The sequence below is a fragment of the Leucoraja erinacea genome, chromosome 16, assembly GCF_028641065.1.
Source record: "Leucoraja erinacea ecotype New England chromosome 16, Leri_hhj_1, whole genome shotgun sequence".
Classification (NCBI taxonomy): Eukaryota; Metazoa; Chordata; class Chondrichthyes; order Rajiformes; family Rajidae; genus Leucoraja; species Leucoraja erinaceus.
Window position 1 is genome coordinate 5,346,068 of NC_073392.1, and position 15,162 is coordinate 5,361,229.

At 42.2% G+C, this 15,162-nt stretch overlaps 1 protein-coding gene across 9 annotated transcripts in view; it reads right to left on the bottom strand.

Annotated features, from left to right (window-relative positions):
• Positions 1–15,162, bottom strand: part of cadpsa (Ca2+-dependent activator protein for secretion a) — a 279,926-nt gene that overhangs the window by 37,547 nt on the left and 227,217 nt on the right. For all 9 annotated transcript variants that reach the window (XM_055647594.1, XM_055647589.1, XM_055647592.1 and 6 more), the window contains 6 exons: positions 14,669–14,824; positions 13,949–14,096; positions 9,953–10,027; positions 9,240–9,323; positions 7,861–7,893; positions 466–573 (listed from right to left, as the gene is read on the bottom strand). In XM_055647594.1, coding sequence (XP_055503569.1) covers positions 466–573; positions 7,861–7,893; positions 9,240–9,323; positions 9,953–10,027; positions 13,949–14,096; positions 14,669–14,824 — 604 coding nt within the window. The remainder of the gene's footprint in view (positions 1–465; positions 574–7,860; positions 7,894–9,239; positions 9,324–9,952; positions 10,028–13,948; positions 14,097–14,668; positions 14,825–15,162) is intronic.

Here is a 15,162-nt window from a genome sequence, read left to right on the forward strand (position 1 = left end):
CGTGGGTTTTGTCAGGGGTGCTGCGATTCCCTCTCACACTCCAAAGATGTACAGGTTTAATTGGCTTTGGTATATAGAAAAATATATAAATTACCCCCTGGTGTGTCGGATGGATAGTGCAAGTGTGTGGGTGATCGCTGGTCGGCATGGACTCGGTGGGCCGAAGGGCCTGTTTCTCTAAAATCTAAACGTCTATAAACTTGAGCTAACAAAACCCGTTTGTGAGAAAGCACTGTGACAGGAGTCACATGCAGACAGACCGGGAGTTGATGCAACATATATAGTAGATTACAGTACAGAGTCAGAACAGAGAGCGGCAGAGAGGTGCCTGAATCAGAGGAACAGAAAAGATCTGAACAGCCATTGAATTTCTCTCAAAATGTGACTTATCCCTCTTTCTTTCGTATTGTCACATTTTGGGTGGTCTCCTCCCTGACCAGCAAGGAGGAGAAGGCATTTACTTACATCAAATAATCTTTCTATATACATCTCCTCATTGACCTTGTCACGCAGGATATCCTGACTCTGGCGCACAAAGGTCACGTAAGCGTCTGCCAAATCCATCCCAGGTTTCTGAAAAGAAAACGAGAGATATATAAAGTCGCATGAGATCCAATCCAATCCAACTTTATTTGTTAAGCACTTTAAGACAACCAATGTTAACCAAAGTGCTGTACAGAAGAATAAACAAGACATCATAAACAGACAACATTACAGAACATAACATAACAGCTCACATAAAGCGCAAAAATTACATATGAAATACAACAATAAATTAAAAGACATAAAACATGAGTAAAAAAAACAACCACGCAATTAAGCAATCAAAAAAGAAATTAAATGATGACACGCATTTGTTTAAAAAAATCGCAAAACTCTTCCCACATCAGCTAAACAGTCCACAGTTTTAACAAAATGCAAATGAGGATTGGCATGTTGCAAAAGCAAAGGCTTTTAACACTATAATTACTTAATTTGACACAAGATTGCATCCAGCTAATTGACCTCAAAGAAATTAGAATCTATAATTATTTCTCAATCACAAAAAAAAATATTTTGATGTTCTAGCTAATTTCTTCTGTATATGAATATATATCTATCATGTCTGTTTGTCTTTGTTTTTGACCTTTTTAATATAAAGTGAGCAGTTTTTGTAAATGGCATTTTACCAATAGTTAATGGTCTAAATAAGGCCTTATCCATATTCTCTGAGATTCTGGTTTACATAGAACCAAAGACAATAGGTGCAGGAGTAGGCCATTCGGCCCTTCCAGCCAGCACCGCCATTCAATATGATCATGGCCGATCATCCAGAATCAGTAACCCGTTCCTGCTTTCTCCCCATATCCCTTGATTCCATTAGCCCCAAGAGCTATATCTATATCTCTCTTGAAAACATCCAGTGAATTGGCTCCACTGCCTACTGTGGCAGAGAATTCCACAGATTCACAACTCTCCGGCTGAAAAAGTTTTTCCTCATCTCAGTCCTAAAAGGCGTACCCCTTATTCTTAAACTGTGACCCCTCGGTTCTGGACTCCCCCAACATGGGGAACATTTTTCCTGCATCTAGCTTGTCCAATCGATTGAATTTTATATGTTTCTATAAGATCCCCTCTAATCCTAAATTCCAGTGAATATAAGCCCAGTCGATTCATTACTGCAATAACTTCTCTGAACATTAGAGGTTGCGGGGATTAGTGTAGATGGGGCATCTTGGTCAGCATAGACAAGTTGGGCCGAAGGGCAGTTTCCATGTTATATAACTTTGCTATTTAACCAAATGCTATTTAAGAGATACCACATGAAGCTGTTGCTTGACTAGTCAATGGGTCAGGTCTCCTGAGCAGCACACAAAGTGCTGGAGGAACTCAGCCGGTCAGGCAGCATCTGTGGAGGGAACGGCTATGCAACGTTGCGGGTCGGCCTCCTAATTCTGCCTCTCTTCTCTAAATATGACTGAGTCCATCTTTACAAAATTTACTCTGCTGGATATGTCTTTGTCACGTGTAGATCTGATTTCTAGGTCTGTCAGGTTATTTGTCTAATTCAATTATTTGGCATGGCAGTTTGGTACAATAGTGTGCCTTGCTACGTTGGGATGGATTACTCCCATATAATGGTTATATACTGGTGTCATATACAGATAATGACCTACAAGACTTTAGTGAACCAGAGAAATGTATATAACCAAAGGGTAGACTCATAATTAAAATTTCCAATGCTATCTTTCTATTATAGAAAAAAGTAATTAACCAAATTAAAATTCTCAGTTGCCATGGTGATATTTGGCAGGTGTCTGGATTCCAGTCTACTGATAGAATATTTTGGTGACAAGGTGGCCTTGGGGGTAGAGCTACTGCCTAACATTGCCAGAGACCCGGGTTCAATCCTGACTACGGATGCTGTCTGTATGGAGTTTATACATTCTCCCCATGACTTGCATGGTTTTTTTCCAGCACTACAAAGACGTCCAGGTTTTGGAGGTTAATTGGCTTGGTCTAAGTGTAAACTGTCCCTAGTGTTTGTATAGGATATTGTTAATGTGATAGCAGGCTGGTGTCGACTCGGTAGGCCGAAAGGCCTGTTTCCGCACAGTATCTCTAAAACTAACAACTTTTTTGGTGAACATATTATTTGCCCAGTCGTCATATTTCATTTTATACCAGACAGCCATATTCACAAAGTAAAACAGCTTGGCCGTTATTATTAAGCATTTGTTGCCTGAAATCTCACAGGCGGCTATTTGAATGGTTCTGATTGTTTCTATGGTGAACTACTTCCAGAGGATAATCTGTCTGTTCAGGGATGAGATTCTACAGGAGATTGCTCCTCAGGGCTACGCCTCTACCCACACGAAAGCTGAGAACCAAGTGTTTCATGATTCGGGACAAGTGACGGGATTTTTACACTAAAGACACTGATTGAAAGGAAGATAATAAGTCCCGAGATATTCTGAGCTGGAGAAGGTTTCTAATAATATTTGCGGTGCTGTAGGAAGTGTAGCATCTTCAGGAAGAGGTGTCTGAACAGCTCTCTCCATTTATTTGCAAGATCACAACACGTTTACGCAGGTGTCAATTATCCTGGCCTTTCCCTGCAGGTAGCGACCCATTTTCCGAGATAGAAGTCCGATAACAGTCAGAGAAAATGAATCATAATCAAATTACTTTGTTCACGAAGATGGACACAAAATGCTGGAGTAACTCAGCGGGACAGGCAGCATCTCTGGAGAGAAGGAATGGGTGACGCTTCGGGTCGAGACCCTTCTGTGTTTTCACACCCTACCCTTCCGTATCTCTATGCCCCCCCATCTCCCCTGAGTCTGAAGAAGGGTCTCGACCCAAATCGTCATCCATTCCTTCGCTCTCCAGAGATGCTGCCTGTCCCGCTGAGTTATTCCAGCATTTTGTGTCTATCTTCAGTGCAAACCCGATCTGCAGTTCCTTCCGACACACTTTGTTCACAATGCCTGATAAACTCCGAGGTGGGGAGATTGGGGCTGAAGGGCTTGTGTTTGTCTGGGCTTTAGGGGCTTGGTGAGATGTCAGTGAGCTAAGGAAATAAAATAAAAGGAGGGAGAGAGATAGATCAGCCATGATTGAATGGCAGAGTAGACATGATGGGCCGAATGTCCTTTTTCTACTCCTATCACATGACCTTATGAGTTCCTGCCTTACAGCGTCAGAGACCCAGGTTCGATCCTGACTTCGGGTGCTGTCTGTACGGAGTTTGCATGTTCTTCCTGTGACTGCGAGGGTTTCCGCTGGGTGCTCCAGTTTCCCTAGTGCGTACCACAGAACTAGTGTACCGGTGAGTGTGGTTGGGGCGGTCTTGGTGGGCTGAAGGGCATATTTTCACACTATGTCTCTAAACTAAAACTAAAGGCCAGACAGCACTAGTGTGAAACACAGAACCGTGCAGCTGAAATGTTCACTCTTTCCACAGCAGTCAGTGAAACAGCAATCACTGAAGCATTAGAAGTGGTTTATTAGTTGCGTGGATCATGCTAGCTTCTGAATGACTCTGATTGGGGTCACATTTTGGGTAATGGAAACTTTGGACTTACCAATGGAAGGCCATTGGGCAGGGCAGATAAAAGATCCGATCTGAGTGATATTTCATTAACAATTAAATTGTTAGCAAACAAGGGCAGCTGCCTCATAGAGTTTTCCCTGAAACCCCGGGTTTGATCCTAACGTTGGGTGTTGTCCGTGTGGAGTTTGCACGTTCGCCCTGTGACCGCATGGGTTTCCGCCCACATCCCAAAGACGTGCGGGTTTGTAGGATAATTGGCCTCTGTGAAATTGGCCCTAGTGTTGAGGGAGCGTGGAATAACATAGTACTAGTGTGGACGGGCGATCGAGGGTCGGCATGGGCACGGTGCGCTGAAGGGCCTGGTTTTGCATGCTGTGTCTCTAAACTAAGCAGTCAAAACAGGTTAAAACAAGCTAAAAAGGGACTTAAATCTTCAAGAAGTGCAGATTCCACAATGCAGTATTTTTATGGTTAGTGGTTGTTGGTGAATGCTAATTATCAGTTTGCCAATATTTGACACACCTGATATTGAGTTGGGTTGAATAATGACATCTACAGTAACCCAATTAAAATGAAAGGGCTGCTGTAAGCGTGTGAGGGGTGGAGGAGGTGGGGAGGGGGGGATGGAATCTGAGCTACCCATGCACATTATATGGTGTACAACCCACACCTCATTACACAGACCGAATAGAGCTCGGCTCCAAAGGTTAATAGGATTCCTTGTATTTATAATTCACTTTTATTTGGTACGACTGAAATCGAAACATTAATTGTCTTTTTGCTTCTGACAATAAACAGCTCAGACCGCACACCTTTATCGAGAAGAGAAAACCAGCTCTCACCTTTTTTCCCCCTTATGCGGAAAATGTCACCTTCGACGCCACCAGTACTTTACATTAAAACAAAGTAATCATCTAAGCTCATCATTAGGCTGTGCTACAAGACTGTTTCAAGGTACTGATATTAGCATGCCTTCTGTTTACATCTGAAGAATACACTGGTATGGCTTTGCTGTGAATTGGATTTTCTAATAAGGGAGATCTAAGACCACAGGGTACCCATTCTTCAGAATATTTGATTGTCAGTCAGCAGAAATTGTGGTTTGTTAACGCTACAGTTTTGTTTGCAGGGTGCTAATGAGTGGCCTTTAGCGAGGAGACACAAAAGTCTGCCGATGTTGGGATGTAAAAGAGTAAAGAAACTGCTGGAGGAATTCAAAGATAGACACAACGTGACAATAGACAATAGGCGCAGGAATACTCCATTTGGCCCTTTGAGCCAGCACAACCATTCAAGTGATCACGGCTGATCTGCCTGACCCGCTGGAGTAACTCAGCGGGTCAGGCAGCATCTCTGGAGAAAAAGGATGGGTAACGTTTCGAGTCAAGACCATTCTTCAGACTGATACTTAATCAGTTGAAAAGTTTAATAAATCTTCAATTTTGTTCTCAGATGGTTTCATCATAAAGGATAGGAAAGGTTTAGTGGGATAAAGAGAGAAAGGAAGGGTGACGTTTCAGGTCAGGACCCTTCTTCAGAGAGATGCTGACTGACCCGCTGTGTAACTCCAGCATTTTGTGTTTATTCTTGCAGCAATTACTGTGCCATCACACCCTGTACAGATACTCAAACAAAAATAAAGACACAATTCCAGAGGCTGCAGATCAGTCCCGATCCGAAATGTCACCATCCTTGTTCTCCAGATATGCAGCCTGACCTGCTGAGTTGCTCCAGTACTTTGTATCTATCTTTGGTATAAACCAGCGATGCGGATCTCTGTTTCCACATGCTGGTGGAACATTGGACTATCCTTGATCAGACTTTGCTGGGTTTGCCTTGTGCTAAATGTTATTCCCATATCATGTATCTATGCATTGTAAAGGCTCTATTGTAAATCATCTATTGTCTTTCTGCTGACAAAGGCTTTTCACTATAACTTGGTACACGTGACAATGAACTAGACTGAACTGAATGGAGTCAGATTGGGGGGGAGAGGGATATGCTGTAAGACTCTAGGACTTTAAATCAATCAGCAATAAATGCAAACAGTGCATGAAGACTAGTGATGCATGCTCCGCATCAGTATGGGGGACCAGGACTACTTTTGTCACCAATTGTACACAAACTAGGATTAAATTGGCACCCTAATACATTTGATACAGGCGAGATGTAAAATGCTGGAGCAACTCCAGCATGGGTGTGGCAGGTTGGCACAGCGGTAGAGTTGCTGCCCTACAGCGCCAGAGATCCGGGATCGATCTTGAATACGGATGCTGTCTGTACAGAGACCGTACCTTCGCCCTGTGACCTGCGTGGTTTTCTCCGGGATCTCTGGTTTTCCTCCCACACTCCAAATGCTTGCTGGTTTGTAGGTTAATTGTCTTGGTATTTTTCTAGTGTAAGCGTGCGGGGATCGCTTGTCGGCGCGGACTCGGTGGGCTGAAGGGCCTGTTTCCGCGCTGTATCTCTGCACAGTATTAAACTAAACTAAACTCAGCTGGTCCGGCAATATCCCCTGGAGAACATGGATAGGTGACATTTCGAGTCGAGACCCTTCTTCAAACCGATATTTAATCAGTTGAAAAGTTCGACAAACCTTCGATTTTTTTCTCAAAATACTTTCGCCACAAAGGATAGGGAAGGTTTAATGGGATATGGGCCAAATGAGGCCAGTTGGAACTAAAGCAGATGAGGCATCCTGGTTAGCATGGAATATTTAGGCCGAAGAGCCTACGACTCTTTGACTCTGCAGCAAAATTGAAGGCAAAATTGCACCATTGACTGCTCCAATGAATCAAGTAGAAAACGTACAGGATTTTACCACTGGGTAATAATCACGTGGCCTTTTAGAATACTTTTTTAAGGAATGATGAGTGAACTTGAATGAGGATTGTCCTAGTCACCCACTGTTACTTTGCCAGAGGAGCTAATTAAATCCTAGAGCAAGCGGCTAGCATTTCCTTCCCTTTTCCCAGGGGCATTGAAGCAATTTCTAACACTCATCGTACATGATAGAACTATAAATACACTGCAGCAAAAATGGTAACAGTTACTTGGGAATAATCAGAAGGATTCAATGCTCGACCAAATTAGGTCAGTAAGAAACTTCAGTTTGATTCTCATTAGCTAACAGGAGATTACTGTAGTTGAAAAAACATTGGGTACTCTAGTCCTAAAAGCTAGCAAATATAAAATGCTATTAGCAATAAATGAATAATATTCTGTACTCAGAATCTTTTCCTTTGCTCTACCTATTATACTTGGGTTTGGCTTGAATGAAATTATGTATAGTATCTGATTTGATTGGAATACATTCAAAACAAAGCTTTTCGATGTACATCGATACACAATTTCATGTTCTATGAGCAGAATTAAGTTCCATTCGGCCCATCAAGTGTACTCCGCCATTCATTCGTGGCTGATCTATCTTTCCCTCTCAACCCCATCCTCCTGCCCCATGTTCTCTCCGTAACCCCTGACACCCTTATGCCCCTGTCCCACTTAGGAAACCTGATCGGAAACCTCTGGAGACTTTGCGCCCCACCCAAGGTTTTTGTGTGCGGTTCCCGGAGGTTTTGTCAGTCTCCCTACCTGCTTCCACTGCCTGCAACCTCCGGCAACCACCTGCAACCTCCGGGAACCGCACTGCTGATTTTCATATATTGATGGCCTCCTGTTTTGGACTCCCTCACAAGCGGAAACATCTTTACTTTCTGATTTCCACCATTTTAATCTAAATTGATTTCATCTTATTTCGGAAATGTAACCTGCATGCCAACAGAAAAGTTGATACAGACGTTGATAGTTGATAGAGGTACACTTACAGGCACGTCCACATACTTGGAGGCTGCTTTCACCTTCAAAACAAAAGAGAGAAGGAGATGACAAGTAGAATCCTTGACGTAAATCCACAGATCGCATTAGCGTACGTATATTTACAATGTGCAAAAGAAGCACAATGCCTTGAACTGTGCCTCATAAGGCAGGTATATCTCCACTTTCACCCCCCTTTTTTTCTTCTCCTCTTTTACATCTTTATTCACTTTGGCTACACTACTTTGGGGTCCTATCTTTGCACCTCTCGCCCTTTCTCCCTCTTGTTCTTTCTCTTTTCTTTTCCCTTATTGGCAAATCAGAAAACAATTTATTTATTTATTTATCTATCTATTTATTTATTTATTTATATAATTCTTTATTTCGAGCAGAATGAAAGAATGTTAAAATTGAAGCTGTACAATAACTGTTTAATTTTGTATGCCTATTGTTTTATTCTTGTACAATTGCTTCTAATAAAAAATAAAAAATAAACAAAAACTGTGCCTCATAAAATGAGTAGAACCTCAGATCAATAGATTGATTGATTGATGTGTTTATACTTTATTATCACATGTGACATGTCACAGTGAGATTAACATAGAAACATAGAAATTAGGTGCAGGAGTAGGCCATTCGGCCCTTCGAGCCTGCACCGCCATTCAATATGATCATGGCTGATCATCCAACTCAGTTTCTTTGTTTTGCACACCATACACAAGGTCGCCACGTATAGGGCACCCACACAGTGACAAAGTTACAAAGTGTTCAATAACCCCAGGTTTTGGTCTTGCGAGATAGTTATACATTAGGAATGGAAAAAACTCCGGTGCAAATGTCACAAATGTTTTTCCTCATCTCAGTCCTAAATGGCCAACCCTTATTCCTCTGGTGGTGGACTCCCCCAACATCGGGAACATTTTTCCTGCATGCTAACAAGCTGTAATGATGCTATTACAGAATTGATGCGAACAAGTTGTAACGATGAGCTGTTTTCACATATGAAAGATAGACACAAGATGCTGGAGTAACTCAGCGGGTCAGGCAGCATCTCTGTAGAAAAATGATGGATGACGTTTCAGACTGAAGAAGAGTTCCGACCCAAAACATCACCTCTTCCTTTTCTCCAGAGATGCTGCCTGACCCACTGAGTAACACCAGCATTTTGTGTTTACTTTGGGTTTAAACCAGCATCTGCTGTTCCTGCCTACACATCTTCACATATGGACCTGTGTCAACAGATGTTGACCAGAGTTCCCAAGTAAGCAACATGCCATTTATAGCAAATTTGAATGAAAACAGAGAATATCTTTACGTTATATTTCCGAATGGACAGAGCGCCAACGTTCATCTTCAATCACGTAAAACAAAATAAAGACGTTTCTCTTACAGTGAATGACAGAAAGGATGAGAAGAGAGTCCCTTCATCGTATCTGGATAGTTTGGACAGCACTCCTTCCAAAATAGTAACAAACTAATGGGAGAAAATGATTAAAGTCAAATGACGTCACGTGCACTTAAAACTTTAACGGTTCTTTCTGATCTGAAAATAGATGGCCGTTAGCACAAAAAGGCACAAGCTGAAAAATTTTAAATTTAACCCATCCCTTATTTTATTCCAGAACTCTTCATTCGAATGACTGAACTGAAAGGACCCGTCTTGTGCTTTATATAGTCCGGTCTACTGCGGTTTTTGCTGCTTATTGAACCACAAATGTTCATATAAATATACATGACCAGTATGATGTACTCAGTTAAGTTCGTGAATTTTCTCCCCATCAATTCAATGGAATTCAAAAGACAAATAGGTCTCCCAACAATGTGATTTTTTTAAAATATATAGAAGTCTCCAAAAAGTTCATTAGCACATTTATATCAGTAAATCATTTGACATATGTTTAATAATTCAACAAATTATTCAATAATTTGTACAATAATAATATGAATTAATAATTTGACATACATTTAATAATGCTAATGCCAACAGATTATTTAAATAATCACACCCTTTAAAAACCTCAGATGAAACCATCCTTGTCAAAAGGGTGTTCTTCAATAAGAGGTCAGATTTCTAAACCATGGGCATAACATCCTTCACTGTACCTTTGCAACCAAGAGTGTGATAATTTCTTTGACAGTTTCTTCAATCAACTCATCAATTTTAGAATGGTATTGCCGCTGAAAAAGAAACAGAGGAGTGCATGGGCAAAATGCGATATTAAACAAACTGATGCAGACAGGGCCTGAACAAGTCTTCACCAGGTTCAGGAATAGGTTCTTCCCAACTGTTATCAGGCAACTGAATCATCCTACCATAACCAGAGAGCAGTGCTGAACTACTATCTACCTCTTTGGTGACCCTCGGACTATCGTTGATCGGACTTTGCTGGCTTTACCTTGCACTAAACGTTATTCCCTCATCATGTACATGTACACTGTAACTGGCTCGATTATAATCACATATTGTCTTTCTGCTAACTGGATAGCACGTAGCAAAAGCTTTTCACTGTACCTCAGAACACGTGACAATAAACTAAACTGTATGTACAAAGACATGCACAATTTGAAGGAAGGCTGCACAGTGGCGCAGCGGTACAGTTGCCACCTTACAGCGTCAGAGACCCGGGTTTGATCCTGACTACGGGTGCTGTCTGTACGGCGTTTGCACGTTCTCCCTGTAGCCGCTTTGGCTTTCGTCGGATGCTCCGGTTTCCTCCCACACTCCAAAGATGTATTGGTTTGTCGGTTAATTGGCTTCGGTAACATTGTAAATTGTCCCTAGTGGCTAGGATAGTGCTAGTGTATGGGGTGATCATTGGTCGGTGAGGACTCGATGGGCTGAATGGCCTGTTTCCGCACTGTATCTCTCAAGTCTAAAGTCCCGACCTGAAATGTTATATATCCATGTACTTCAGAGATGTTGCAGGACCCGTTGAGTTATTCCAGAGCATTATGTCGTGTGTTGTACAGGTGGGCCTTGTGTCTAAAAAATATGCTCCTTTATCTAGTTCTGTCCGAAATCATTTGTTTGGTACTCCAATATTTTGGTGGTGGGGGGAGGGGGGCATCATATACGATAAAACATAAGAGGAATTTGTGTGTATTGTTGATGAATGTTGCTCTTAGAATGTAGAACATAGAATATGCATGACCTTTGACCCACAATGTCTGTCATCCTTTTGTCTCCTTTTCACCTCTACCTTATGTCACATATTTGTGGGCGGCACGGTGGCGTAGTGTAGAGTTGCTGCCTTACAGAGCTTACAGCGCCAGAGACCAGGGTACGATCCTGGCTACAGGTACTTGTCTGTATGGAGTTTGTACGTTCTCCCCGTGACCTGCATGGGTTTCCTCCCACACTCCAAAGACGTGCAGGTTTGTAGGTTAATTGGTTTGTTATCAATGGTAAAAATCGTCCCCAGTGTGTGTAGGATAATGTTAATGCGCGGGGATCGCTGGTTGGTGCAGACCCCGCGGGTCGCAAGGCCTGTTTCTGTGCTGTATCTCGAAACTAAACCTACTCTGCTGATCCGACCACATTTACCTCTCTTTTCCAGCTTTCTCCTCCCTACTCCACCAGCCTGAAGATGGGTCCCAGGACAGGCTTGCATTTATGATACAAGGCCGGCATTAAACCATGCCCTGTTTGTCTACATGTGTATGGCCATTACCACACAGAAGTAGAACGGCATAGCGAGATTGTACAGAGAAACAGGTCTCAGATGTGCAGTGTTGTTTAACAAGAGCACAACCTGAACATGCAGTAGCTAATGAGTTCAGATGAGAGATGCAACTGACAGAATCATTAAAGTACAGGCACATACAGTATGTCACAGAAAATATGATCTGAAAACAATTGAGATGCTGCTAATCTTCTGAAGAGATCTACTGTAAGTTAAACTCAGTGGAACATAGAACAATACAAATGGAATCATTCAGTGGTGGGAAATGTGTTAGCAAGCAGAAAACATCCACAAAGTCAATAGACAATAGACAATAGATGCAGGAGCAGGAGTAGGCCATTCGGCCCTTCGAGCCAGCACCGCCATTCAATGTGATCATGGCTGATCATCCCCAATCAGTACCCCGTTCCTGCCTTCTCCCCATATCCCCTGACTCCACTATCTTTAAGAGCCCTATCTAGCTCTCTCTTGAAAGCACCCAGAGAACCTGCCTCCACCTCCCTCTGAGGCAGAGAATTCCACAGACTCACCACTCTATATGAGAGAAAGTGTTTCCTCGTCTCCGTTCTAAATGGCTTACTCCTTATTCTTAAACTGTGGCCCCTGGTTCTGGACTCCCTAAACATCAGGACCATGTTTCCTGCCTCTAGTGTGTCCAAGCCCTTAACAATCTTATATGTTAATGCATAAACTTAGTACATAATTGATTCTAACAACAGTGTCTGGAGAGTATATAGAAAATAGAAAATACTGGTTTTAAGGAAGAGAATTAAATGACAAGACTGCCTACATTTATATATATTATAAATAATTATTCTGAATGTGCACTGACTCAACATACAATGTAACTCTACACTATGCACCAGACTAAATTTAACTAGGATTAGAAATTTCAGTTGTACCATTAGGAATAACAAGATTTTAAAGATAGTGGAGTCAGGGGATATGGGGAGAAGGCAGGAACGGGGTACTGATTGGGGATGATCAGTCATGATCACATTGAATGGTGGTGCTGGCACAAAGGGCCGAATGGCCTACTGCTGCACCTATTGTCTATTATCTATTAATAAGAAACTTCTCAGAAAAACTAACAGGCAGAACAACTAAACAAATGTGTAAGTTAAGAAATGACGGGAGGACAACTATAAACCGTGGTGTAGCTGGTAAAGTTCCTAACGGTGCCAGAGAGCCCAGTTTGATCCTGACCTTGGGTGCTGTCTGTGTGAAGTTTGCATGTTCTCCCGGTGACCGTCAGGTGCTCTGGTTCCCTCCCACATGCCATAGACGTCCGAGTTGGCTGGTTAATTGTCCACTAAAATTGCCCCCCAGTGAGTAGTGAGCGGGTGAGAAAGTGGGATAACAGAGAACTCGTGTGAGTGGGAGATCGGTGGTCAGTGTGGATTCAGTGGGCCGAAGGTTTTGTAGGTTAATACAGGGAGGATGTGGAGGCTTTTGAAAGGGTACAGGGGGATACTTACTAGAATGATGCCTGGATCAGCGGGTATTCACCACAGGGAGAGGTTGCACAGACTTGGATTGTTTTCTCTGGAGGGTCAGAGGCTGAGGGGAGGCCTGATCGAAGTATATAAAATTAGGAGAGGCATAGACAGGGTAGTCAGAACCTTTTTCCCAGGGTGCAAATGTCAAAGACCAGTGGGCAGAGCTTTAAAGTGAGGGGGGTAACATTTAAAGGGGATGTACGGAACAAGCATTTTATTACCCAGAACATGGTGCATGATTGAACAATGGAACTAAGGTGGTGGTGGTGAGAGATATGATAGTGGCATTTAAAAGGCTTTTAGATTGGTCTTGGATATGCAGGGAATGGAGGGATACAGATCAAATGCAGGCAACGGAATCAAGGGATATGGGGAGAAAGCAGGAATGGGGTACTGATTTTGGATGATCAGCCATGATCATATTGAATGGCGGTGCTGGCTTGAAGGGCCAAAAGGCCCACTCCTGCACCTATTTTCTATGTTTCTATGAGATTAGTTCAACTTGGCTACATGTTGAACGTAGATATTCAGGGTTCTGTTCCTGTGCCTTACTGTTCTACGTACCTATGCCAGAGGCTTTCGACAGAGTTGCTGGTGGGAGACTGTTTCTTTCAGCAATAGGAAAGGCAATCTAATCTGTAAAGTCTAATTCTCTGCAGATATTTATTTATAAGCAGACATCTATCTTTGGACCACTGCAGCACAGATTACGTAGTGAAGGGTTAATGTAGGTTGGTTTAATAGTTGGTACTGCTTTGTTCAATGTATTATGCACAAAATAGATCATCTTTGTTACCAGTATAAATATTTTGATTCGAACATTATAATTATGTAATGAATGACAGCAGCTAAATCTGATTTCTATTGTAAGCCGCTCATATAGAACTACTAATTTTCATGAAAAAGTGTTAACTTACTTCCTGGCCCACTTCCATGCTGCAAAGCTTTGTGGACTGTGCCTTGGCATCGACCATCACGTTGAACATGGTGCATATTGACTGTGGGACACGGAAATCTGTTGACCTGCTGGTCTTCTGCAGCTTGGCTTCAAATGCAACCCTCGTCCTACCAGAGCGGGGCGGGGGGGAGGGGGGGGGGGGAGAAAGGATTGTTTTAAAATCACAAACACACAAATGGTGTTGGGGGCACATTGCCAGGGACAAGAATAAGATTGTACTTTTTAATTAAATCATAAGTCTTCTTCGTATCAAACCGTCATTGTTTCATAGAATGATTGCAAAATACTTTGAAACATGGCCCCTTCTATTTCCCCTGTGCATTACTCTGCTGTCTGCAATATTCAACTTACTGCGACATGCGGTTTCTAGAGGTGGAGGAAGTTTGTGAAACTCTGGGGTCACATTTCAAACCACTTGTCTAACTCTGTCACCAGTTAGCATTCCCATGTAATATCTAATTAAGATTACGTTTGTAAGTGATCGTAATACAGAATTGTGGACAGCGGATGATTGACGTGCTGTGACAAGCTCGTCGCTGTAATACAACAGGGTTCCATTATATCTAAATTGGCAATCATTAACGATAATTAAATCTTATAGATAATCACTAAATAGGGATTATGTTCTCACACAAATACTTGTTGGGCTTGTCTTTAATCCTTCCATAGAAAGCCTAACCTTTTAACGCATGATTCAATCATATCGCTAGACATGAGCTTCAGCCTTTGCTCCAGGTGCTTGGCAAATTCCTCCTCTGGCCAGTGCAGATCTCTTATAAAGGTCTGCAGGGCGTCCAGTTTCCAGAACAGATCTTCTGAGGTACCTGAGCCATTGCTGCAAAGAAAGCAAGGATGTTAAAACCACTCTCCGCCACCCGCCAGCCATCAAAGAAGCTGCAATCAATGCCTGGGGTGTACAGCAGTCAATAAACAAGGGGGGAATATTGGGTGTAAGGTCTCCATAGTCATAGCTCTGGATTTTTTTTTATCATACACCTTGAAGGCTTGTTGTCTCATGTTGCGTAACAGTTAACAATCGAAAAGGACGGCAAAGGAAAAAGTTTTCAAAGTTACCAGAGAACAAGTGCGTTTAAAAAAAAAAAAAAAAAAAAAAAGTGTATGGTAAAAAGTAACCTGGAATTACAACCATTAGTGGTCGTTTTACGTTGAGAT